General features: G+C 35.3%; 1 protein-coding gene across 3 annotated transcripts in view; it reads right to left on the bottom strand.

Annotated features, from left to right (window-relative positions):
• Positions 1-25983, bottom strand: part of CDK8 (cyclin dependent kinase 8) — a 118022-nt gene that overhangs the window by 49159 nt on the left and 42880 nt on the right. For 2 of the 3 annotated variants that reach the window (XM_008692162.2, XM_008692163.2), the window contains exon 2: positions 10202-10277. The exons of the other annotated variant lie outside the window; for it this stretch is intronic. In XM_008692162.2, the coding sequence (XP_008690384.1) occupies positions 10202-10277 (76 nt within the window). The remainder of the gene's footprint in view (positions 1-10201; positions 10278-25983) is intronic. 3 annotated transcript variants of the gene reach the window in all.

Raw genomic sequence — 25983 nt, 5'->3', positions numbered from 1 at the left:
ATATTTTCCAAATATATGACAGCCATGTGAGAAAGTCAAGGTCTTAGAACTTATGACTTCAGTACCTTTTATAAGAACACTGCTACCAAAACAGGAATTAATATAAATGCAATGGTAACAATATATTAGGGACTCTGAAATGAATTCAGCCAAGGAAAGACTATGAATGGACTATCTATTAAGTTATTTATATTACTGATTATTCTCTGGAAAGTGAAAATTACTTTATTCAAGAAGAAGATTAAATTCAAGTTATATATTTCTGCTTTTAGAATATAATTTCAAATTTATGAGACTTTAGAAATTATACACAAAGCCTCAGAAACCTAAAGGCCAGTATCTAAGATTAACCATTTCCTAATTAATAAACAAGGCAAAGAATCTGATAGGGAAAGTCTAGACTTCGGGATTACCCAGGATCATCCTGCTGGCTCCAGAGCTAAACCTGGTGCTAAGTTCGTCTTAGTTCTGGGTCAGTGTTTTCTCCATTACCTCATGATTGGAACACACTTCTCAGGCACTATTTCAAATCCTTTCTGGAAACTGGCAGGGTAGAAATTACAACAAACTCCAAAGCTCTGGCAAAAGTTCTCTCCAATTATTAGAAACCTACAAATAAAGCTATTCTTAGTATCTCCTCAATTTCACCTCCAAGATGAGGTTTAGCTCCTATACTCAAAACAAAATAAAACAAAATAAAACAAAACATAAAAAACAGCAGCAACCATTTTATTAAGTTCTTCATAAGTACCAAGTATGGTGCTAAGCATTATGACATGCATTATCTCACTTAGTCATGAATTACCCTATGAAATATTTATATTACTTCTATTTTATAAATGAGGAAATAGTGGTTTGAGGGGATTAAATAATTTGCTCATGATCACAGTCCGAGGTAGTGGTTCAAATAAGGATTTTAATGCTTTCAAAATTAATTAACTGACTTTTAAAATACAAAGTCAGCGCTCAGGTCTAATACCAACACTTTCTATTTTTTAAAGATTTTATTTATTTATTTATTTGACACAGAGTGTCCTCTCTGCTGAGCAGGGAGCCTGACCCGGGGTTTGATCCCAGGACTCTGGGATCATGACCTGAGCCGAAGGCAGACGCTTTATGGACTGAGCTACCCAGGCACCCCAAATACCAACACTTTCTAAGACCTAATACTCTTGGGGACTATTTCTCCTTATATTCCAGAGGCACAGATATTTTAAGTATATACTAGATTGTGAACTGGCCAATGGCAAGCACGTGTCTTGCTCACGATAGCACTGCTTACCTTCTAGCACCCTGCCTGGGCACCTGGTAGGCACTCATTAAGTTTTTGGTGAATAATGAATTTGTGAATAAACAAAATATACAAATTAAAAGGCATCATACAACACACCTTTGGCTTCTCATCTGTGGACTAAGATCACTGCTTTCTTCATAAAACCAATCCACTTCTTTGAAAAATCCACTTCTTAAAAAAACTAAACCACTTCTATTTTTAAAACATCCAGCTGATTAGTCAGACAACAAATCTTCCACGGTAATGATTTAAAGTATTATTTCACAAAGACAGCATGGTACTGGCACAAAAACAGACACATAGACCAATGGAACAGAATAGAGAACCCAGAAATGGACCCTCGGCTCTTTGGGCAACTAATATTTGATAAAGCAGGAAAAAACATCTGGTGGAAAAAAGACAGTCTCTTCAATAAATGGTGCTGGGAAAATTGGACAGCTACATGCAAAAGAATGAAACTTGACCACTCTCTCACACCATACACAAAAATAAACTCCAAATGGATGAAAGACCTCGATGTGAGACAGGAATCCATCAAAATTCTAGAGGAGAACATAGGCAGCAACCTCTACGACATCGGCCAAAGCAACCTTTTTCATAAAGTATTATCAACAGTAAGAGCTATCATTATCATGGTAAGTAATTAAGTAATAGTAAGTGTTATGGACTGAAATGTGTTCTCCCCAGATCATATGTTGAAGCCCTAACCCCCAGTACCTCAGAATGTGTCTGTATTTGAAGATAAAGTCTTTACAGAGGCAACTGAGTTAAAATAAGGTCATTAGGGTAGCCCTAATCCAATCTGAATGGTGACCTTATAAGAGGAGAAGGTTAGGACACATAGAGAGACACCAGGGTAGCTTGCACAGACAGATGACCACTGAAGAGGAGAAACCACAAACCCAGGAGAAACCGCAGAGGAAACCAATTCTGCAGACTCTCTGATCTTGGACTTACAGGCTCCACCGTTGAGAAATAAGTTTCTGTTGTTTAAGCCACCCAGTTCATAGTATTTTGTTATGGCAGCCTTGGAAAACTAATACAGTAAATAACTACTATTACTGAGTAAGTAAAATACTCTATGTTGGGTGTTTAAGGGAGATTTATCAGGAGATGGGTCACTATGGGTGTAAGAGATGGAACTGAGTCTCAGTGGGGAATTATGTCTAAGTCAATATTTCTACTGAAGTACTTCCAAAAAACCAGGGAGCTGGGCTACATTTAGCAGGACTAACATTAACCAAATGCCTCCTACATGCCAGCCACTGTGGTAGATGTGCTAGGTCCTGGCATATAAAATGTGCTAAGACTTGCTGAAGTCCTCCAGTGGGAGACAAATGCAACTAAGCACACAATCCTAATGCTGTGGCTGCAGTAGTGGTAACTGATTATGTATTGAGAGTAGCTAACATTTACCTAGAGTTTAACAGGTCCAAAGAACTATGCCAAGTTCCTCACAATAAACCCTATGAGACACTATCACCATTTTACAAATGAGGAAATGAAAACACAAGGAAATTAAGTAACTTGCCTTGGGTCCTAAAAGCTCATAAGTGGCAAAGCTAGGTAAAGCACAGGTAATCTGGCCAGGGCTGTAAGTGCTACAGGCAGTACTTTGAGACTGGTACTCTGACACTGTGGGAACATCCCAGAGTTTTCCCAGCTGAAGAAAAGCACTTCAGCATTTCATCACCCCATACAGAGCCCATAGCCTGTAGATATTTAACATTTTTTAAGGGTGTTTTTATTTTTTTGGTTTGTTTTGAAGATTTTATGTTAAAAAAAAAAATTGAAGGAAATGTTTGAATAAATTTAAGCAATGGTTTCCATCACAGAAATCACCTAAATTCTTCTAATTCTACTGGGAATAAAATCTTATAATTTCCTGTACTAAGATCACTACTAAAAATATAAATGTCTTAATACGTCATTCGTCATAAACTTAATTCATTCCAATTGTACTGTACAATATCACACTTAACTGAACTCTTAAAAGTACAAATAAATAAAAAATAAATTAAAAGCATTTAAAACTGTATCTTGTCAATAAACATCACTTAGACCAGTGAGAAAATAGGAAAGAAAACCTCTGATATTCTCAAAACAACACTGATTTCTAAATTAAAATTTTACGACATGGCAAAAATAATAAATTCTGAATTTATGCCATGGGTATGATGATAGCTAAGTTGAAATTACTTCAACAGTATATATATAGGATATTTTTTCAAAATTATTTCAATTATTTTGTTAAAGCTGTGGAAGCTTTCTTCAATCAAATTCTTGCAAGTCGATAAAAACAAAATAAAAAACAAACCCTAAGGTGCCTAGAGTCAAGTAGATGTGAACTTTTAAAGTAGAGTCTAGAGCTTTTTACCTCTGCACCCCTAGCTCCCTTATTCCAACTACAAGGCTGCCTCTAGGAATACTGATAGTCCACTGAAGCACAGTTTGAAAATCACAAAGCTAAATGGATTCTAGCTCGCAAGAAATTCTGGAAATACAACAAACCACTTAAAATACAATGAGGATGGGGCGCCTGGGTGGCGGCACAGCGGTTAAGCGTCTGCCTTCGGCTCAGGGCGTGATCCTGGCGTTACGGGATCGAGCCCCACATCAGGCTCCTCTGCTATGAGCCTGCTTCTTCCTCTCCCACTCCCCCTGCTTGTGTTCCCTCTTTCGCTGGCTGTCTCTCTCTGTCAAATAAATAAATAAAATCTTTAAAAAAAAAAAATACAATGAGGATGAAGACATGCAATGCTCTTAACTTTAGAAGAAATGCTCGGAGTTCTTTCCTTCTTCCCTCCCTTTTATAAGTACTTACTGAGCAAAGACTGTGTCATGCCTAGCACACACTGGTGAAGAAATGTGTTACAGTCTAGTGAAAATAGAAAACCAACAAAAAGAAATGCCTTATAATTTGTTATAAGTGCTATGAAAGAAAATAAACTGGGCTCAGACTGTAAGAGAATAAAGGAGATGAGTGGTGGGGAAACAGAACTTCTCAGAGGAAGATATAATAAATGGAAGGGAAAGAGGACTGATAAGATGTGACAAAAGAGACAGATTTTTTTTCTTTTTAACTTTTTATTATAGAAACTTTTCAAACATAAATAAAAGAGAATAGTAAAATAGACCCCTGTGTATCATTATCCACGCTCAGCCTATCTCATTTTATCAACATTCATACCCACTCCTCCCACCTTACCCTGGATTATTTTGAAAAAAATCCTAGATTTGATATAATTTCACCTGTAAATATTTTCAGTATGGCTCTAAAATACAGGATCTCTTTTCTCTGACCACATGGAAATAAATTAGCAATCAACAAATTTCTCAAAAGACTCAGATGTTTAAAAAAACATTTTTATTAAGTTTTTTAATTATAATTCCAGTATAGTTAACATGCAGTGTTATATTAGTTTCAGGTGTACAATATAGTGATTCAACAATTTATACGTTACTCAGTGCTCATCATGGTAAGTGTACTCTTTAATCCCCGTCCCCTATTTTATCCATCCTCCACCCACCTCGCCTCTAGTAATCATTGGTTTGTTCCCTATGGTTAAAGAGTCTGTTTCTTGGTTTGACTCTTTTTTTCCCCCTTTTGCTTGCTTGTTTTGTTTCTTAAATTCCACATGAGTAATATCATACGGTATTTGTCTTTCTCTGACTTACTTCACTCAGCATTATACTCTCTAGCTCCATCCATGTTGTTGCAAATGGCAAGATTCCATTTTTTTTTATGGCTGAATATTTGTGTGTGTGTGTATGCATGCACACGTTCACACATGCAGACACATGCCCATCTTCTCTATTCATTCATCTATCAATGGACACTTGGGCTGCTTCCATAATTTGGATATCATAAATGATACTGCAATAAACAAAGGGGTGCATGTATCCCTTTGAATTTCTGGGGTAAATACCCAATATTGTGATTACTGTACAATAGGGTAGTTCTATTTTTAACTTTTTGAGGAACCTCCATACTGTTTTCCACAGTGGCTGCACCAGTTTGTATTCCTACCAAGAGTGCATCAGGATTCCTTTTTCTCTACATCCTCACCAACAGTTGTTTCTTGTGTTTTTGATTTTAGCCATTCTGACAGGTGTGAGGTGTTATCTCATTGCAGTTTTGATTTGCAGTTCCCTGATGATGAGTGATGTTGGGCATCTTTTTTGTGTCTGTTGGCTGTCTGGATGTCTTCTTTGGAGAAATGTCTGTTCATGTCTTCTGCCCATTTTTTAATTGGGTTATTTATTTTTGGGGTGTTGAGTTGTATAAGTTCTTTATATATTTTGGATACCAACCCTTTATCAGATATGTGATTTGCAAATATCTTTTTTCCATTAAGTAGGTTGCCTTTTGGTTTTGTTGACTGTTTCCTTCACTGTGCAAAAACTTTTTATTTTGATGTAGTCCCAATAGATTACTCTGGCTTTCATATCCTTTGCCTCAGGAGACAGATCTAGAAAAATGATGCTATAGCCAACGTCAGAGAAATGACTGCCTGTGTTCTCTTCAAAGATTTTTATGGTTTCAGGTCTCACATTTAGGCCTTTAATCCATTTTGAGTTTATTTTTGTATATGGTGAAAGAAAGTGGTCGAGTTTCATTCTTTTGCATGTCCAGTTTAGCTGTCCAGTTTCCTCAACATCATTTATTGAAGAGACTGTCTTTTTTCCATTATATATCCATTCGTCCTTTGTCAAAGATTAACTGACTATATATTTATGGGTTCATTTCTAGGTTTTCTATTGCATTCCAAACATGTTTAAAAATTAAACAATATACACATATACATATATATGTATATATATATTCACATACACACACACACATATATTTAAGATTTAATTAATTTATTTGAGAGAGAGAGTATGAGAGACAGTGAGTTGCGAGGAGAGGAGCAGAGGAAAAAGAACAAGCAGACTCTAGGCTGAGAATAGAGCCTGACGCAGGGCTCGATCTCACAACCCTGAGATCATGATGTGAGCCCAAATCAAGTCAGACGCTTAACTGACTAAGCCACCCAGGCACCCCTAAAAATTAAACAATACATTTCTAAATAATCCATGAATAAAAGAAAAAAAATCACAAAGAAAACTGAAAATATTCTGTACTAAATTATAATGAAAATATAATGCAACAAAACTTATGGAATGCAAATAGAATACAGCTTGGAGGAAAATTTATAGTTTCAATTGCTTTTTAAAAAGAATAACTTAAAATCAAAATTTAAAATCAATGACCTAAGGTTCCAACCTAAGAAGATAAAAGAGAAATGTAAGCCAAAAGTGGAAGGAAAAACACAGTAAGAGCAAAGATCAATGATATAGACAGAAAACACAAATTACCAACCCACAATGAAACAGGACATCACCACAGAAACTACACAGAAAAGATAATGGAATATTATGAACAACTTTGTGCTAATAAATTCAACAACCTAAACAAAATAGACAAATTAGATATAGACAAATTACAGGGGTGCCTAGGTGGCTTAGTCGGTTAAGCGTCTGCCTTAGGTCATGATCCCAGGGTCCTGGAATCCAGCCCCGCATTGGGATCTCTGCTCAGCAGGGAGCCTGCTTCTCCCTCTCTCTCTGCTTGCCAACTCTCCCTGCTTGTGTCCGTGCGCCCTCTCTCTCTGTCAAATAAATAAATAAAATCTTAAAAAAAAAAATAGACAAATTACATAAAAAATACAATATATCAAACACAAGATGAAAAATAAAATCTGAAGAGCTCTTTATCTCCTAAGTAAATAATATTGGTTGGTGAATTCTAACAAACATTTAAGGAAGAAAAACTATCAATCTTACAGAAACTGTCAGAAGAATATGGGGGATGAAGAAAGGCTGCACAGTCTTGATACCAAAGACAAAGACATTACAGGAAAGATAAAATTATAGACCAACATCCTTCAAACTCATACACTTAAAACTCCTTAACAACACATTAGTAAATCAAATCTAGCAATATGTAACCAAGCAGGGATTATTTCAAGAATGCAAAATTGGATAAACATTAGAAATCAATGTAGCCTACCAATGTGATAGAATAAAAGAGAACTATGAGGTCATTTCAGTACATGTAGAAAAAAGCATCTGATAAAATTCGATACCACTTATGAAAAAAATAGAAGGAACTTCCTTAGTCTGACTGATGGCATCTATTAAAAAAAAACCAAAAACACCTAAAGCTAGCATTTTACCTAACGGTGAAACACTGAAAACACTTTCCCCAAGATTGGGAACAAGTCAAAGATGTCCATCCTCATTACTCTTCGACATTATATGAAAGGCCCAAGCCAGCGGAATAAGAAAAGAAATAAAAATAAAAAGATGGAAAGAAGTAAAACATAATTGCAAATGACATAATTATTTATGCAAAAAATCTGCATATATCATCAAAACCTATCAGTGAATTTACATATATAATATATATAAAACGCACAATATTTTTAAAGTTCTATTTTTTCTTTTTAAAGTTCTATTTCTAAGTATAGAAGCAAACAAAAGGGAAATAAAATTTTAAATTAAAATTTAAAAAATAATCCCATTTACAATAGTGCCAGAAAACATGAAGTCCTCAGAAATGAATTTAATGGAAGGTGTGTAAAACCTCTACAACTAAAAACTACAAAACACTGTTGAGAAAATTAAAGAAAACCTTAAAAAACAGAAAGTATATCTTTTCAGATTCATGGTTAGGATGTGTCAATATTCCCTGAATTGATCCAAACCACAATCCCAACAGGCATATTTTAGAAACAAAAATTGACTAGCTGATCCAAAAATGTATATGATAATGCAAAGGACCTAAAATATTATAATCCTGAAACAGAAGAATAAGGCTGGTGGCCATATACAATCTTACTTCAAATCTTGCTATAAAGCTAGTGACCTGATATTGGCATAAGTATGGACAAACAGATGGAACAGAATAGAGCCCAGAAATAGTCCATACTCACACAGTCACTTAAGTGTTTACAAAGGTACCAAATACAGTGGGGAAGAATCTTTTTTAAAAAATGATGTTACAACAACTGCACATTCATATGGGGTGAGGCAGGATTAAGAAGCTCAAACCTTACATCACACCTATACAAACAAAAATGAATTAAGAATAACATAAACAAAAACATAAAACCAAAACTATACAGCTTTTAGAAGAAAACACAGGAAAATTTCTTCACAATTAGTACAAAAGATTCCTTCAGCCAGATACAGAAATCAAGTCATAAAAAGGAAAAATTAGTAAATTTCATCAAAAATAAAAATTTCTGCTTACTTTAGGTTGAAGAACGATAATCAAATACATTAAAAATAAGTTTTTGTATTTCTTTCTATACTTAACTGCATTTACAGTTATCAATATATACATGAAGAATGTCTGCTCCTAAAATGGAGTTGTTTGTTTTTAAAACATTTGTTGAAGTTTAATCAACAGAGAAAAACACATAAACTGTAAGTGCACAGCTCAGTGAGTTCTCACATAGTAAACCTATATAACCAGACCCAGAGCAAGATCAAGAAACAGAACATTACTAGAATCCTGAAAGTTTCCGTGTCTCCCTTTCTGTCACTCTCTGAACCCTCCAAAGGTAATCTCTATCATGACATCTAACATCACTAACCACAGTTTAATGGATTTTAATTCAAAACTAACTAGAATATGTAGAACTGTAGATGTTGAAGAACTGACAGTTAAGGTACAGATATCCTTTCTCTAGATTCAAGAACATTAAAAATCTATCAATTACTTGAAATATAACTTCCAACACGGCATACCTTTGGTTAAGAAAGAACGCCCTCCACCTCACCTCTACTCTTCCGTCATGGAGGTAATTCTTACATGTCTTCCAAAACCTGCAACCTTCCTTGATTCTCTCAGTTAGATGTAGATAATTTTCTCTTTCTCCAAACACTTCTATCATTGTGCTTGGTACTCGATTAATATAAGATTTATGAGTGTCTTTCCTTATCGGTGTGTAAATATTTAAGGCCAGGGACCCTCACTAGTTCTGTTTCTTTACTTTTACCTACTCTAGTTCCCATCAACATTACACACAACAAATGGCTGTTAACTGAAACCAGTGGTATAGAATCTGTTAAATGGGTAAAATTATTTAAATTAATATACCCAGGTCACAACAGCCTATTATCTGTAGATAGATACAAGGGCTAAATGCAACAAAGCAAAGTTTATAATATATACTCTAGAATATTTTGATTATAGCCAGAAAAGACAAATTTGGATCCATAGTGTTACAATAGTATGAAATGAAATAAAATCTCATGGAAGTAATACTCAGTTTAAATGTGTGAATAATTATTTAGTAATGCATTAACATGAATATTTTCCTTTGGAATCAAAATAAGATTCTAATACCATATGGAAAGCTATGCTTCTGAAAGAAAACAGCACAGATTTACACATTTTCAAATGAACAGACAGATAAAATGAAAATCAAATAACACAATCTCATTTTAAGTTCACATAAGTAATGACATCAATCTCATCTTATTAAAATAGAATTAATTTTAATGAACTAACACATAGATTCATACAAATTTACTTTTATTGCACCCAATGAAATAATAATAACTGGTCCCTTAATATTTAGTGACATTTATTGGAAAAATATATATTTATATAAACAACTAAGATTGACTTACTCCCAAATAAATGAACTTATACAGATATTTTTTGCTAGAACTACATGCCACCTTTACTTCTTTTAGGAAACAAATGTATTTTTCTACAGATCGTCAATATGAAAAATATTTACCAACTTTAAATTAATGTGTATGTGTGACAAATGCAATTCAGAGACGTACATAGTTGACACTCATAAGTCAATTGAAAATAATGATTATAAAAAGAACTTCACTTACTGCTATTTCTCTACATGCCGACATAGAGATCCCAGTTCCTTCTATTTGTTTTAAAGCATAGTCTTTATCATCTTTCCTGTAAAAACAAAGTTATTTTAATATTTGGGTAAAACTAAATTTATGTACACTTTTAATAAAATATATAAGTCACATACTTAATACATTTTTGACACCTTTCACATGTAATCACATAGTATCACATAGGAAAAAGGTTTTAGATAATCTAGTTCGATCTCATTATTGATGAGGAAAGTTAGATTCAAAGTAGTAAAAAGACTTGTCCAAGGCTCCATGGTTTGGAAAGACAAAGATTCAGAAATACGTTTTTCCTGCTCTAATATATATACATTTCCTTTCTATATATGCATGTGTGTGTGTACTGTACACTCATCACACACACACATACACAACTTGCCTTTTAAAACCCTTTCAGATATTGATGGGTCAAAAAAGAATAGGGCCAAAAAAAATTAAGAAATGAATGTATCACTAAAGTACAAAATGGTGATAATTTCAAACAAGTTATAGTCCTCATATTCCCCAATACCTTTGAAGAGAGTCACTCAACATGTTTATTGAGCACTTACTATGTATTCAAAACTGTGCTCAGTACTGGGGATACAGCAGAGTTCCTTCTTCTATGGAAATTTGCATCTATTGGCCTAGACAGATAAATAACTAACACACCATGGTACAGCATGGTAAGTGCTATGATAGGGCAAGTGCAAACCGCAGAACTTACTCACTGGTTACTCTGGTAGAGGACCTAAGCAAAAACTTCTCAAAAGAAACACCCTTCAAAGAGGCCTAAACAGCAATTCTCAGACTTTTTTGACTCAAGACCCCTTTACTCTCTTGGATATTACGGAAGACTCTCAAGAGTTTTTGTTTGTTGTATCTATCACTATTTACCCTATTGGATTTTTTAAATGGGAACTTTTAAAAACATAGAATGCAAAAGCATGTATCTATTAGACACCAGAACAATGACATCATCACATTATGACATCTTTGGAAAAAACCCACTGTACACTCATGAGACAATGAGAAAAGGAAATACCGATGACCCTTGAAGAACATGGGTTTGAAATGCATGGTCCACTTATATGCACATTTTTTTTCAATAAATACAATACAGTACTATAAGTGTATTTTGTGATTTTCCTTAACAACACTTTCTTTTTTCAAGCTTACTTTATTGTAAGAATATAGTATATAACACATGTAACTACAAAATAAATATTAATCTACTGTTTATCTATACGGCTATTAGTAGTTAAGTTCTTGGGGAAGTAAAAGTTATATGTGAATTTTAGACTGTGGTGATAGTGGTGGGCTATCCACGCCCACTCTCAACCCCCATGTTATTCAAGGGTCAACTGTAATATCATAGTACTACTATGAAAATAGTGTTGCCTTTATGGACCCTCTAAAAGGATTGTGGGGGTAACTAGCAGTTCCCAGATCAGACTTCAAGAACTGCTGGTGTGTGTGTGTGTGTGTGTGTGTGTGTGTGTATGTGCGTGCGCGTGTTGTATGAGTTAAGGGGAAAACACAATGTGAAGACAAATGAAGCAAGAGAAAACCATTTGAGGGAGAACAGATACCGTAAACAATGGCGGATGAGGCTGATGACATTAAGTAGGAACCAGAACATAAATGCCTTTTTACTCCAAGAATAACAGGAAACACTCCATTAAAGATTTCTTTAATAAGAAAATACCAGTTAGGGATGCCTGGGTGGCTCAGTTGGTTAAGCATCTGCCTTCAGGTCAGGTCATGATCCCAGGGTCCTGGGATGGAGCCCCATGTTGGCCTCCCTGTTCAGTGGGGAGTCTGCGTCTCCCTCTCCCCGTGCTTGTGCTCTCTCCCTCACTCTCAAATAAATAAATAAAATCTTAAAAAAAAAAAAAGGAAAATATCAAGTCTATTTTATTTGAAAAAAAAAATCTTTGGCTGCCTTTTGAATGCTTAGGGGGAATAAATAAGAACAGGAGGCAGAGAAGCCAGTTAAAAAGTAAACAGTGTTAAAATTACTCAGGTGAGGGATAATGGTGGTGGCCACAGGATGGTGGTTGCCATACAGGGTAGACAGACTGAAGTGATGTAAGGCAGAACAAATAGCACTTGGTTACTGAATATTGGGCAGGAGGAGGAGTCAAAGAAAATGATTTCTGCCCTGGCAAGAGGTCAACAGCAATATTACTGACTGAAATAAAAAACAGCAGGAGGAAGAGATCTGAGGGAACAAGAAGATGATAGTTGTTTTCTGTAGGTTGAGTTTGCAATACGTATGAGCCACCTAAGTGAAGATGGCAAGCTGAATAAACACGTCTAAAGCTCAAGAGAAAGCTGAAGACACCGATTTACTATAATCAGCATGTACACAGTAATTAAAGCCATGAGAGCAAAGTGACATCAAAGAGAAGGACTCTCAAAAAAAAAAAAAAAAGATTTTGAGAAAGGGCAGAATAGTAAATAGTATCACAAGCTGTAAAGAAGGCTAGTAAGGTGAGGACGGAGAAGTGTCCACTGAATTGAGCAAAGATGAAGTCACCAAAGAGTAGACTAGGCAAAAATAGTTGGAGTGATGTAGTGGCAGAGTGTGTACTGCAGAAGGCTGAGGAATGAATGGGGCATAAGCAAACTAAGAAAATAAGTGAGGTATTTGAAGGGGAAAAAGTACGTTGGTAGCTGGAGTAATATACAAGGTTAAAGAATTTTTACTTTTTTTTACGATGGAAAAGACTTGAATAGGTTAAGTACTGACAGGAAGAACCCAGAGTAAAGGAGCTGCTGATATAAGACAGAGAGGTGAAACTTTAGAGAGCAAAGGCTGAAATGCTGGGGAAAAATTAGATACGGCTAGAAGGAGAAATACTTTTAGGGAGAGTTCTCATCATGATGGCTTTCATATTTTCCAGATGTTGGAAATTAGGTCATATACTAAAAGTAAGGGCAACAGTGGTAGAATTCAAGATCTGAATAGAGTGAAAGAAGGTTTGGTTGAATAAACGAGTGACTCCGGGGTGCCTGGGTAGCGCAGTCTTTAGGTGTCTGCCTTCGGCTCAGGGCATGATCCCGGCGTTCTGGGATCGAGCCCCACATCAGGCTCCTCTGCTTGGAGCCTGCTTCTTCCTCTCCCACTCCCCCTGCTTGTGTTCCCTCTCTCGCTGGCTGTCTCTGTCAAATAAATAAATAAATAAAATCTTTTAATAAATAAATAAATAAATAAATAAATAAATAACTCCTTATAAAATCAATTCATTTAAGTTCATTTAATATTTTATTATCTTACATTATTATTAAAATTTTATAGCTTTATCTTTGCTTTTTACAACATATTTACACCAAGTCCTTAGCTGTGGAAAAAAAATCCCAATTTTAACATTATTTTTCAGAAAAAAGACTTGTTTTACAACATTCAGCTTTATATTTTCCAGTAAAGTACCATGGGTACTCATTATTTTAAAAATACATTAAATGTATCTATACTTAATGTTCACTAAGTCTGAATAATTTCTGAAAGACTTAAAAGAAAGAAGTTAAAGAGGGTGACACAAAAATAAAACGAAGTCGAGGGGCACCTGGGTGGCTCAGTCAGTTGAGCGACTGACTCTTGGTCTCAGCTCCGATCCTGATCTCAGGGTCATGAGAAGGAGCCCTGCGTAGGGGGCTCTGCACTCAGCAGAGTCTGCCTGAGATTCTCTCTCTCTCTCCTTCTCCCTCTGCCCCTCTCTCTCTCAAAATAAATAAATAAATATTTAAAATAAATAAATAAAATGAAGTCAGGGTCAGAATAAATCTATTAGACACTTTCACATGTATGGTACTGATTTACCCAGATGGCTAACCCAGGAGAGGTAAGAAATGGTTATATGTACTATTTGAGGATAGCATCTTAGATCTGAGCACTCTAAAGAGAAAGAGAGTGGTGGGGAAGAAAACAAATTAAATCAAAGGCTTATTCATTCACCTCCTTAACAATGATCCTGAATTTCCCTTATTTATAAATGGCCAAGTTGCTATATGTAAATGTTTTCTCAATGAACTGAAAAATTCTAATCTGCAGACAGTCCTCTCCCCTATCCCAAGTAATTATATGTCTTATATTTTATTAAAGTAAATGATGAGAAATAAAGGTGAAATGGGAGAATAAAAAAACTGAAGATGTTTGATTATTAAAAAGGTAACCTCCTCTTGAAAATCACTGAATATAATTACCATCATAATATAGTAGTGCTTTGTGGTTTACAGAGCACATTTATTTATATATCCATCTACACAGTCATAGAAAAAAGGCACATTGGAAGGAAAAGGATTTGTTCCCTAGTTTCAGTCATGATCCAGTTGAAGTAGTCAGACTGTATAAATAAAATAATTGCAATATAGTGTTCTAAGTGCTATAAATAGAGGGGATAATCAACTATAGCTTGAAGGACTGAAGCAAGATGAAAGAAAGCAGAAAGAGACTACCTAAGCAGAGATTCTTAAGACTTCAGAATTTTGTCAGGAAAGGAGGGAGGGACTGGGGAGAGAAATCAGTAGTTACAGCAGACATCCCAGAAAGTAGAAACAGCATGTACAAAAATACAGAAGCACAGGAAAGGTGTGACATGCTCAGAGAACAGCAGAGAGTAGCAGTAGCAGTTTAACATCATGAAACATGCTGACAGCTCTGAGTATGGATGTGATTTTAGGAACAGGAAGAGGTAAGATGGGAGGCGGTCTTCTATGTCAGGTGTCTCCAAAGACGGGTATAGAGTTTATATGATGTGCTTCACTTCAGGGAGAGTAAAAAAAATACAAATATGAGAAGAAAATATTACATTAAAAAATAATAGAGCTGAGGGAAAGTGTGTTATATGAGAAGACCAAAAAGAGGAGGATGGAACCATGATGAACACTTGCTTTTAACAGACAGGAGGATTAAGTCAATAATATAAAATGGCTGTAAAGGAGTAGTTAAAAAAATGAGCAGTGTTTTCGTAAAACAGAGTACTGACAACACATATGAAATTTCACTTCCCTCCTAAAACCCTACTAAAACTATGGTAAAGAAATATTTTAAAGATAAAAACTCATACAGATGAAAAATGGAGAGAGGGTAGTATAAAACTTTGGAAACTAGAAAGTAAGTGGACAAACACTAACTGATTCAGAGGATCTAAGAAAACTAACTCAGAAGCTGACAGTGACGAAAGCTGAGAACCAATTGGATATACACGCAAAATCCTCCAAAAGCAGAGAACCGATAGAACAAGATACCTCTGGAAGTAGAATCCGTTGGATGGAAGATAAAGTTCAAGAGATATTCTAGAAAATAGAACAATAAAATAAAGTAAGAGAAACGTGAAAGAAAAACAGAAAAATTAGACAACCAGTCCGTGAAATCCAATATACAAATAACTTGGAGTTCTAGAAAGAAAGAACAGAGAAAAGAGAAAAATAAAATTTATAAAGTAATTCAAGGAAACTTTCTAAACTGAATGACAGGATTCATTAAACTGAAAGGGTCCAATGAGTTCCCACAGACCCACATCAAGACACAATATTTAGACATTTCAGAAAAGTGGATAAGCAGATTTTACATGCTGCCAGTGGAGATAGGAAATGGGTCACTTAGAAAGGATTAATATTATTCAGCCATGAAAAAGAAGGAAATCCTGCCATTTGCGACAACATGGATGAACCTGAGGACATTAAGCTAAGTCAGAGAAACACAAATACTATACGAAACCACTTATATGTGGAATCCCAGAACTCATAAAAACAGAAAGTAGAATGGTGGTTACCAGGGGCTGGGCACACAGGGGAGACATTGTTTAAGGGTACAAACTTGGAACCAGTAGATAAAAACTTCCTGGAGACCCAATGAACAACATAGTGATTATAGACAACAACACTGTATTATAAACTTCAAAGTTACTTAGAGACTAGATCTTAATTTTTCCCACCAAAAAAAGAAATGATAATTATGTGACATGATAGAAGTGTTAGCTACATTATAGTGGTAATCGTATTGCAATATATAAATTTATCAGTCAACAAGTTGTACACCTTAAACTCACACAATACTGTATGTGAATTATAGCTCAGTAAAACTAAATTTTAAAAAAGGACCAGGAACAGGATACCTGTGGACTTCTCAATAGCAGTTTTGGAAGCCAGAAGTTCTAGTCTAACTGCGCTACATAAAATCACGAAGTATTGATTATAAGTATCAATAGATGCAGTTTGGAGTTTAAGACTCTGTTCTAGAGAATTACACTGTCAGCAGCAATGACAGGAAAACATTATGGAGTAGTTGGCCACATCAAGGAGCTTGAGGCAGAATATGAATCAGTGCACTGCTTCCTTCATGGAAAAAGTCATGCTTTGGGGGAAAAAAAAAGAAACAGCTAAACCAATCCCTGTGTTTAGTTATGCAGTAAAAACTATGAATTACATAAAGTCTAATGTGTTAAATTGAAGATGTAATTATCTTTATTATGCAATAATTTGGAAGCAGATCATAAGCAACTGACATTGTGTGCTGCAGTTTCATGATTACTGCAGGGAAAAGGTCTGGGAGGATGCTAGACTACAGCATGGAATCTTAGTGATTGTGCAAGACCACAAGCTGGCCTGGCCGAATGCTATAGAGATGTGAACTCAACCACCTAACCTGCTTTAGTGTGATACCTTAGGTATTTTTAATGATCTTAACATTTCCATTTTGGGAAAGAATGCTCTTAAATATATATCACTGGGCCTCAGTCGTATTTTAAATCATTTTTAATAAAATCTACTTTATTTATTTATTTATTTATTTATTTATTTAAATTTTTATTTGTTTATTTGACAGAGAGACAGCCAGTGAGAGAGGGAACACAAGCAGGGGGAGTGGGAGAGGAAGAAGCAGGCTCCCAGAGGAGCAGGGAGCCCGATGCAGGGCTCAATTCATGCAGCCCTGAGCCGAAGGCAGACGCTTAAGGACTGAGCCACCCAGGCGCCCCAAATCTACTTATTTAAAAAGATTAAAGGTCCCAATAATTATTATTCCTATAGCTATAGTATTTTCAAATATTGCTTAGAACTACTTTTTACGTTTGGATACCATGACTAAAGTTCATGTATTATGACATTTAAAATTCTTCTTGATTTTGTCTTTTGTGACTTAGGTCCCAAAATCAAAATAATAAAACTGATGTCTTTTAAACTTAAAATATCCTTGGATTTCCTATTTTGAAAACTCTGTTCTCTCCAAATTGATTTATTTGACAAATCAAAAGAGAAGTTCAGTCTTTACAGATTAAATGCAAATAAAATATATTCATGTAACTATATATTATTAATGATTTATATACTTTAAGTCGAGAAGAGGCAGACTCATCTTCCTCCAGAAAAACTGGTACAATAACTGTTTCAATTTGATTTTTGTTTCTAGGTTTTAATATCCTTGTCAATCAGGAAAAAGCATAGCACACTTGGTGGTAGAAATCAAGGAGCCCTGCAGATTGGTTAAAGTCCTCACTGTTCACAATAACATTCTAATTCCGTGGGTAATCATTGACTGAATCCTTATAAATTGTATTTATACAATTTGTGTATTATATATATATGTCAATACAGGAGCCATCCTTTCCCATTCTAATAATTCTGGTTAACATAATAATTTTCCAGAGCTGTTCAATCTTATCTTCCCTTGTTAGATATGTAATCAGCTCTACATGCTCTCAGATTAGGTGACTGGCTATTTTTGCAGCATTGTTAGGGAAAGACTGCACTTGAACCCCCATGGAAATGACCTTGGCATATTCCATTGACAACTAAAACAGCAGTAAAACTCCTTGGATGCACAGCTCTCAATTACAGTGACATAACACATCCTCAAATTACTAGAAGACAGTCCTAGCCAGAGACCTCAAATTGAGGATCCCTAAGAATCCTCCAGAAGATGATCCTCGAGAATGAGACAGCTTCCACGCAGGACCCACGGAACAAGATATAAATGGCCAGAACCAAAGACTGTCAGCTAAATCTGCATGCTCTCATCTCCAACCACTCCCCCATCCCCTGCCACCCACCCAACCTCTTTCCTTTTTTGCTGACTTAAATTTCTGAATTGTTAATAGACTAATAACAATACCCATAATATCGCTCTTTGTATCCCTAGTCACTCCTTGTATGAATACAATTCCTGGCTACATTTGCCCATGATTTCACTAAAATACACAAACAAACTAATTACTGAGATTGTAGCCACCTTCTTTTGGGTGAAATTCAGCTCACTCTAGTTCCTGGGCAATCATACTCAACTACTAAGCAACTCCTGAAATAGTAAACTCAAAATAGTAAACAGGACAGGCAGCCCCTGTGATGTCAAACCTAGGAAAGTTTCCTTCTGTAACCAAAACCACACTTGGGACTTGGCTTTTTGCTTAGAAACAGATTACTACTTATCAATCTCTCTTAAATCATCTTCCCACAGTGTCATTTTTCTGAACACAACTCTACAATGAGTAAAGTTATTATAGTCATTGCATTTTGACTTAAAGAACCATATCTTGACATTAGTCACATATAATCATTTTTCTTCTCCTTAATATTCATGGTCGGAGAAATAAGCAACACTAAAACCAGAAATTAATGCAGAGTATTTTTCTCCCAAATGGTTGGTCTTTCCTGCTATTTCACGTATCCACTAATATATTTCCTTTTGACCCCAAATATTTTTTTCTTAAAAGTAGTATTACATCGGGCATGTGAATATACCCGAACATTTCTTTTTTTTTTTTTTTTAAGATTTTATTTATTTATTCAACAGAGATAGAGACAGCCAGCAAGAGAGGGAACACAAGCAGGGGGAGTGGGAGAGGAAGAAGCAGGCTCATAGCGGAAGAGCCTGATGTGGGGCTTGATCCCATAACGCCGAGATCACGCCCTGAGCCGAAGGCCGACGCTTAACCGCTGTGCCACCCAGGCGCCCCCCGAACATTTCTTAAATGCTCATATATTATACTCCAAGTATTACTATCAATAAGTATTCAAGATTGATGTTATTAAGACACCCTAAAAATGTCTTTATCTCCCTTAATCTACATTCTACCCTATCAACAATACTCTTAATTGAAAAGAATGTTATGAATGCTCATTGTTGAACAAATAAACTGGATGGGACCTGAAGTCATTACATTACAGCTTTCTCACATGCAGAGTCTTTATTCTATCATTAGCAACAAAGTATTAAACCTGAATTTATAAAGAAAAATCTGGCCACAAAATTTTTTCTACTTAAATTAATAGGCATCTACCCTCTCGCTCTTGCATTCTATTTTTGTTTCCAGTATCTTTAAAGACTAATATTTAACATTATTTAATGATTCTCATTTAAACTGTTGAAAATATAAAGGGTATCCCTCATGTACTATTATTACTAAACTAGAATAAACTAGCACAAACATTTTAGAAAGCAATCTGGAATAGTGATATTAAGTATGTATATTTCCTACACCAGCAATTCCTCTCCTGATTATGTACCAGAGGAAAGGTTTGATATAGCTGCAAAAAATGACACAGTCGTGGAAGCAAATAGAGGTGTACTATGTGTGCATCACTGGGGACAGATAAGTAACACATGGTATACGCATATATTGAGAATACATGGTATAAAGCAATGAACTGGGTCTATGTATAGTTAAGTAGAAACAAATTTTTTTAAAAGAATGAGATTTATACCAGAGTTTTTTACATAAAAACATAACCATACACAAGTAATATTTTCAGGGATACAAGTATGTTATAAAGATATTTAGATTGGAATAGGGGCTGAAAGGATATATACTGAAAAAATAAGACTAGAAGCTGATTATAATGGGAAAAGAGAATGGGGCAGAGATGGGAGAACAGAAAATAAAGAAAAATACAGGGCCTTGCACAGACTGACAATGACAGCATGTCATGTAGTAAGTAGTATTTTCAATTCAATTCTATGTACAAAACCCAAGAAATAACCAGTTAAATGGAACACCCCTACTCAAGTACGAAAATAGGATTTCCTAAAAGTCTGGGGAAAAAATTACAGTGGGAGAAGAGTTAAATTTGGTATATACCGAAGACATGTAAAATTTATGAAAATTTCAACAGAATTACATAGATATTTGATAGTGTTAAACAATAAAATTTAAGATCTGACTAAACTACAGAAAGATCATGCATTAGCACACATTGGAAGGATCAAGACTGGAGGCAAGAAGGGTAATTAGGAAGCTATTGTCAAAAATCTAAAAGTCGAATAACAAGTGCCCAAACTAAAATTTTGCTATTTTCAATACATAAATAAACCGGAGTGGAATTAGGGAGTGATAAACTCACCTTGTCTAAGCAGAGTCCTAAATACAGGCACAGCACTTCACAGGAGTTAAAAACTGACAAGAAGAAACCTGCCTCTTCTTCCCTGTTTCCTTCCACCCACTACTCCAACACCAATTACACTTAGGTAGAATTGGACAGACTCTCATTGTAATTAGGTAAATATGTAACATCTTACCAGAAAGAGAGGGCCACACAGAGTAATGAAATATGCAGTGTATTTCAGAGTGGATGAAGGGTTAAGGGGAGGGCATCAGCTGCCAGTGAGTCTCTCCTCACAAGGCAAGGTCATAACAGATAAGAGAAGCTTAAGTCCTGCAGCAATATTAACATTAACCTGTTACATTTGATACTTTCATAGCATTCTGTAAAAAATTACTCTATTAGCAGAATTATAAGCCCTGTGTTTTCCTAGTTCTTGAAGCAAATTCAGTGTTTTCTGAGGGGAGGAAGCACAGTCATGTCCTAGGACTGGGAACTATATACCTTTGCCTCCAACTTTCTAAAATACCAGAAAGCCCATTTCTTCACAAGTGAATATTCAATAAATACAACTTCCTGGTAGACAGAGAAGGAATGGGATTCCTAGAAGAATATGGTAATACATACCAAGCACTTTCCATAGCCAAGTACTATACATTAAGCATTCAAGATAAATTACAATGTTAAAGTTCATGCCCCATATGCACTGGAATTATTTATACAAATTTTACACATATGTAGTTATGTATAGACAGCATGGCCACATGCTTTCTCTGCGAAATATTTATGTACATATACATAAGCACCTTTCAAAGTACATATGTAAATATGTGTCCATAAATACATATACATACATATGTACACTTATATATCTGCATATATACATAGAGATACACAGATATACACCTAAATACATATACATATATACACACAAACGAAGAAGAAAATAATTTTTAGGACAATTAAGTTAATGACTACCCACAGTACTGTTTTGTTTTGTTTTTTGTTTGTTTGTTTGTTTTGTTTTTAATTTTTTTTTTGATGTAAACCTCGATGATTCATTAGTTGTGTATAACACCCAGTGCACCATGCAATACGTTTTTTTTTTAAAGATTTTATTAATTTGTCAGAGAGAGAGAGAGCACAAGCAGCGAGAGCGGGAGGCAGAGGGAGAAGCAGGCTCCCCGCTGAGCAAGGAGTCGGATGCGGGACTTGATCCCAGGACCTTGGGATCATGACCTGAGCCAAATGTAGAGGCTTTACCGACTGAGCCACCCAGGTGTCCCCACAGTACTGTTTTAACTCAGATAATCATGAGAAGAATTTTATAGGTGACCAATGAAAAAAAAAAGTATTAGTTACATAGTTTATACAGCTTATGACACAGTTTGTCCTTTATGTGCACGTGCTGTTTAATGACATCACGATGCATTATCGCTATCCCATTTTACATAAAGTAAACAGAGAATCCGTAGTCACAAGGCTAGAGAGCAGCAAACTGGGACCTCAAAACCAGGCACTTTGATTCCGGAAAGCATCTTCAACCATATGCTACACTGGCTCTGTTCAGGAAGTGGGACTACCAACTCTTTTACAAATTGCTTCCAGGTAAAATACCCTTAGGCATTTTCACCACAGCAATATGAGTCACTGCAAATGAACACAACTCCTCTACCTACATAAGTTAATAAACAGATTATTTTTGCTTATCATTAACACATACACACAGATTCAAACTCCCTCCTAACAACTTATCTGGCAATGCATGAATAAGCTATCAGAAACTTTTCATTTAAAGCTGCTATCAGAAACTTTTCATTTAAGCTGCTGTTATCATATAAACAAAAAGAGGACCAAAGACCTTAGAACAAAAGACTACTTGAAGTTTATAGTTTTACTTGAGGCATTCACAGATCTATGATCTTTTAATTACATAAAACCAAAAAAAGAGCAAAGAGGTAAAAATATTTAAATTGTGTAAAAAAGCTATGATTTAACAAATTATACACTTTGAATGATGTGAAGCCAAGACAAGACACAATAGACTATATAAAAGGGGGGGAATATCTTACGATTATCAGAACTACATGAATCACAAAATGTAAAGGTAGTGGGGAAAACCAATTTCCAACCAGTTCACAAAATGAGAGGTATAAACAAATTTCGATTATAATAAACTCTTCACATCTCCTACATGTTAGATAAGCTTTGCTACTACTAATAAATCGATCTTTTACACCTTTAAAGAGCTAAATAATTCTAACTGACACATGTAATACAAAATCATAGTTCATATCATTTTGTGAAATAATCTGTATCATGTAACATGTCAGCTGATACACTTTTTGCAATTAAACACCTACAAAATTGTTCTTGAATAGACATCTGGAGAAAAGATCGATTGTGAGAAGACAGTTATCTGCTCATAATGAAAAATGAATATATTTTTATGACTGCAGAGCAGGTATAGCACAGACCGTTGAAATGACAAATTTTCTCATACTACACATCACTGCACTTGCACAACTAGCTTGGTGACTCTATGGATAACTTCTGTCTTCATTCCTACTATTATAAAGTCCTAGGATGAAAGCATATACATATACTTTATAAATGTGACATCAAAGAATGAGAATACCTGCATGAAGGCCATCTCTATAATTATAAATCTATTTTGAGTCGAAGCAGTGATCTAGATATGAAATAGACCTATAAAGAGCTACAAACACATAAGCTATTTCATCCTAGTAACCCAATTTTCCAAAATATATTAGCCACAGCTTCAGAGTTAACTTGGATTGTAATGTTTGATTTCTTTAAGATGAATTAAAAGCAAAAGTATTTAAACTGAGGTTTACAGAAACTTGGAAATGTTCTTTGGCTTGCATTTCCCCATTATATTTCTCAGAACAGATCTATATGGACAGTTACATGTAGAAAGTCTAAGTTAAAATTATTTCAGAAGATTTATCTCCAAAATAAAATGTGAGATAAGGAAAAATAAATTGAAAAATATCTGGTGAATAAGAGATTAAAGTGATGGACACCTAAGGCCGATTACAAAATTTACACCTGTGAAAGCTCTCAGGGATATTTCCCCTCTCTTCAAACTCTGGACTACCAAAGAAAGCAGGTGAAGTAAAAGGATGCAAGAATCCAGAGGGATCTGCTTCCATGCCTGGAGATTCCAAACCACTGTCCCATCCCCACTTTCACCCTCAGCCCTGGTCCTCAGACCTTCACAACTTGCCAAATTCTGTAGTTCACCATTTGCCCAATCAAGAAATTATTTTATTTTTCCTCTTCATTTCACCTACCTAGTTGGTTATCAAATCCCTGCTCTCCAGACGTACTGCCACCCTTTGTCCATATCATTCCCCTCCTGAATTGCAGGAGCAGATATCTAACTGTTCTTGACCCCTTAGTCACTCTAAGGAGCATTCTTGGCTCCCTTGCCAAATATTAGGTGATGTATTTGTATTATTAGTCAAAAACTAGTCACCTATTAGTATATGCAAGAGTTTATTTCTGGCCTCTCAATTTTGTTCCATTGGTCTATGTGTCTATTTTTATACCAGTACCATAATGTTTTACTGTAAGCTTGTAGTGTAGACTGAAATCAGAAAGGGTGATGCCATTTTCATCATTCTTTCTCAGGACTGCGTTGCTACTTGGGTTCTTTTGTGGTTCCATACACATTTCAGGATTGTCTTCTCTATTTCTGTGACAAATGTCACTGGAATTTTGAGATTGTATTAAATCTGTAGATTGCTTGGGTAGTATGGATATTTTAACAGTATTAATTCTTCCACTTAACCAACATGGGGTATCTTCCCATTTACTTGTATCTTCTTTAATTTCTTTCATTGAAGTCTTAGAGTTTTCATTGTACAAATCTTCACATTAAATCTATCCCTAAGTATTTTATTGTTTTTGATGCTATTATAAATGAGATTGTTTTGGGATGCGTGGGTGGCTCAGTCGGTTAAGCCCCTGCCTTCAGCTGAAGTCATGATTCCTGGGTCCTGGGATGGAGTCCCACATTGGGCTCCCTACTCAGCGGGGAGCCTGCTTCTCCCTCTGCCTCTGCCCCTGACTCGTGCTCTTTCTCTTAAATAAATAAATATCTTTTAAGAAATACATAAATGAGATTGTTTTGTTTATTTCTTTTTAGATGCTTTGTTGTTAGTGCATAGAAATGCAAAAGATTTCTTGGGGCATGTGGGTGGCACAATTGGTTAAGTTCCAACTCCTGGTTTTAGCTCAGGTCATGAGATCAAGCCCCACATCAGGCTCCCCACTTGGCATGGAGTCTGTTTGAAAGTCTCTTTCCTTCTGCCCTTCCTGTTCGTGCTCTCTCTCTAAAATGAATAAATATTTTTAAAAATGCAAGTGATTTCTGTATGTTGGTTGCCTGCAACTTAATTGAATCCACCTATTCTATTAGTTTTTTGGCAGAGTCTTTAGAATATTCTATATATAAGATCGTATCATCTGCAAACAGAAACAATTTTACTTCTTCCTTTTTGAATTGAACGCCTTTTATCTTTTCTTGCCTAACTGCTTTGGCTAGGACTTCTGGCAATATGTTGAATAGGAATGGTTAAGAGTAGGTACCTTGATCTTAGAGGAAAGGTGTTTTGCTTTTCACTACTGAGTATGATGTTAGCTGTGGTCTTGTTTTATATGGCCTTTATTATTTTGAGGCATACTCTCTTTATATCCACTTTGTCAAGAATTTTTAATCATGAAAGGAGGTTGTATTTGGCAAATGCTTTTTCTATATCTATTGAGATGATAATATGATTTTTTCTTTTTATCTATTTTTATCTTTCATTCCATAACATAATGTATCATATTTATTGATTTGTGTATACTGAAAGATCCTTTCAACAGGGGTATCCTCTCACCCAGGGATAAATCTTACTTGATTATAGCATATGATCCTTTTAATTTGGTGCTGAATCAGTTGGCTAATATTTTGTCCAGAATTTTTGCATCTCTATTCAGATAGTATATTGGCCTATTGTTTTATTTTCTTGTAGTGTCCTCATCTGGCTTGATAGCAGGGTAATGCTGGCCTTGCAAAATGAGTTTAAGAGTGTTCCTTCCTCCTCAACTTTTGTTAAGAGTTTGAGAAGGGCTAGTGTTAATCCTTTTTTAAATGTTTAAAATTCACCAGGAAACTATCTGGTACTAGGGCTTTTCCTTGTTGTGAGGCTTTTGGTTACTGATTCAATCTCCTTTGTTACTATGAACAGACTTTCTATTTCGGAAGAAATACAGGTAGGCTGTATGTTTCTAGGAATTTATGCATTTCCTATAGGTTACCTAATTTGTTAGCATATTATCATTCATAGTAATCGCTTATGATCCTTTGTATTTCTTTGATATCAGTTGCAACGTCTCTTTTATTTCTGATGTTATTTATTTGAATCTTTTTTTTT

The sequence above is a fragment of the Ursus maritimus genome, unplaced genomic scaffold, assembly GCF_017311325.1.
Source record: "Ursus maritimus isolate PB19 unplaced genomic scaffold, ASM1731132v1 scaffold_10, whole genome shotgun sequence".
In the NCBI taxonomy this organism is placed as follows: domain Eukaryota; kingdom Metazoa; phylum Chordata; class Mammalia; order Carnivora; family Ursidae; genus Ursus; species Ursus maritimus.
Note: the sequence above shows the minus strand (reverse complement) of the source record. Positions and strands in the feature narration are given on the sequence as shown.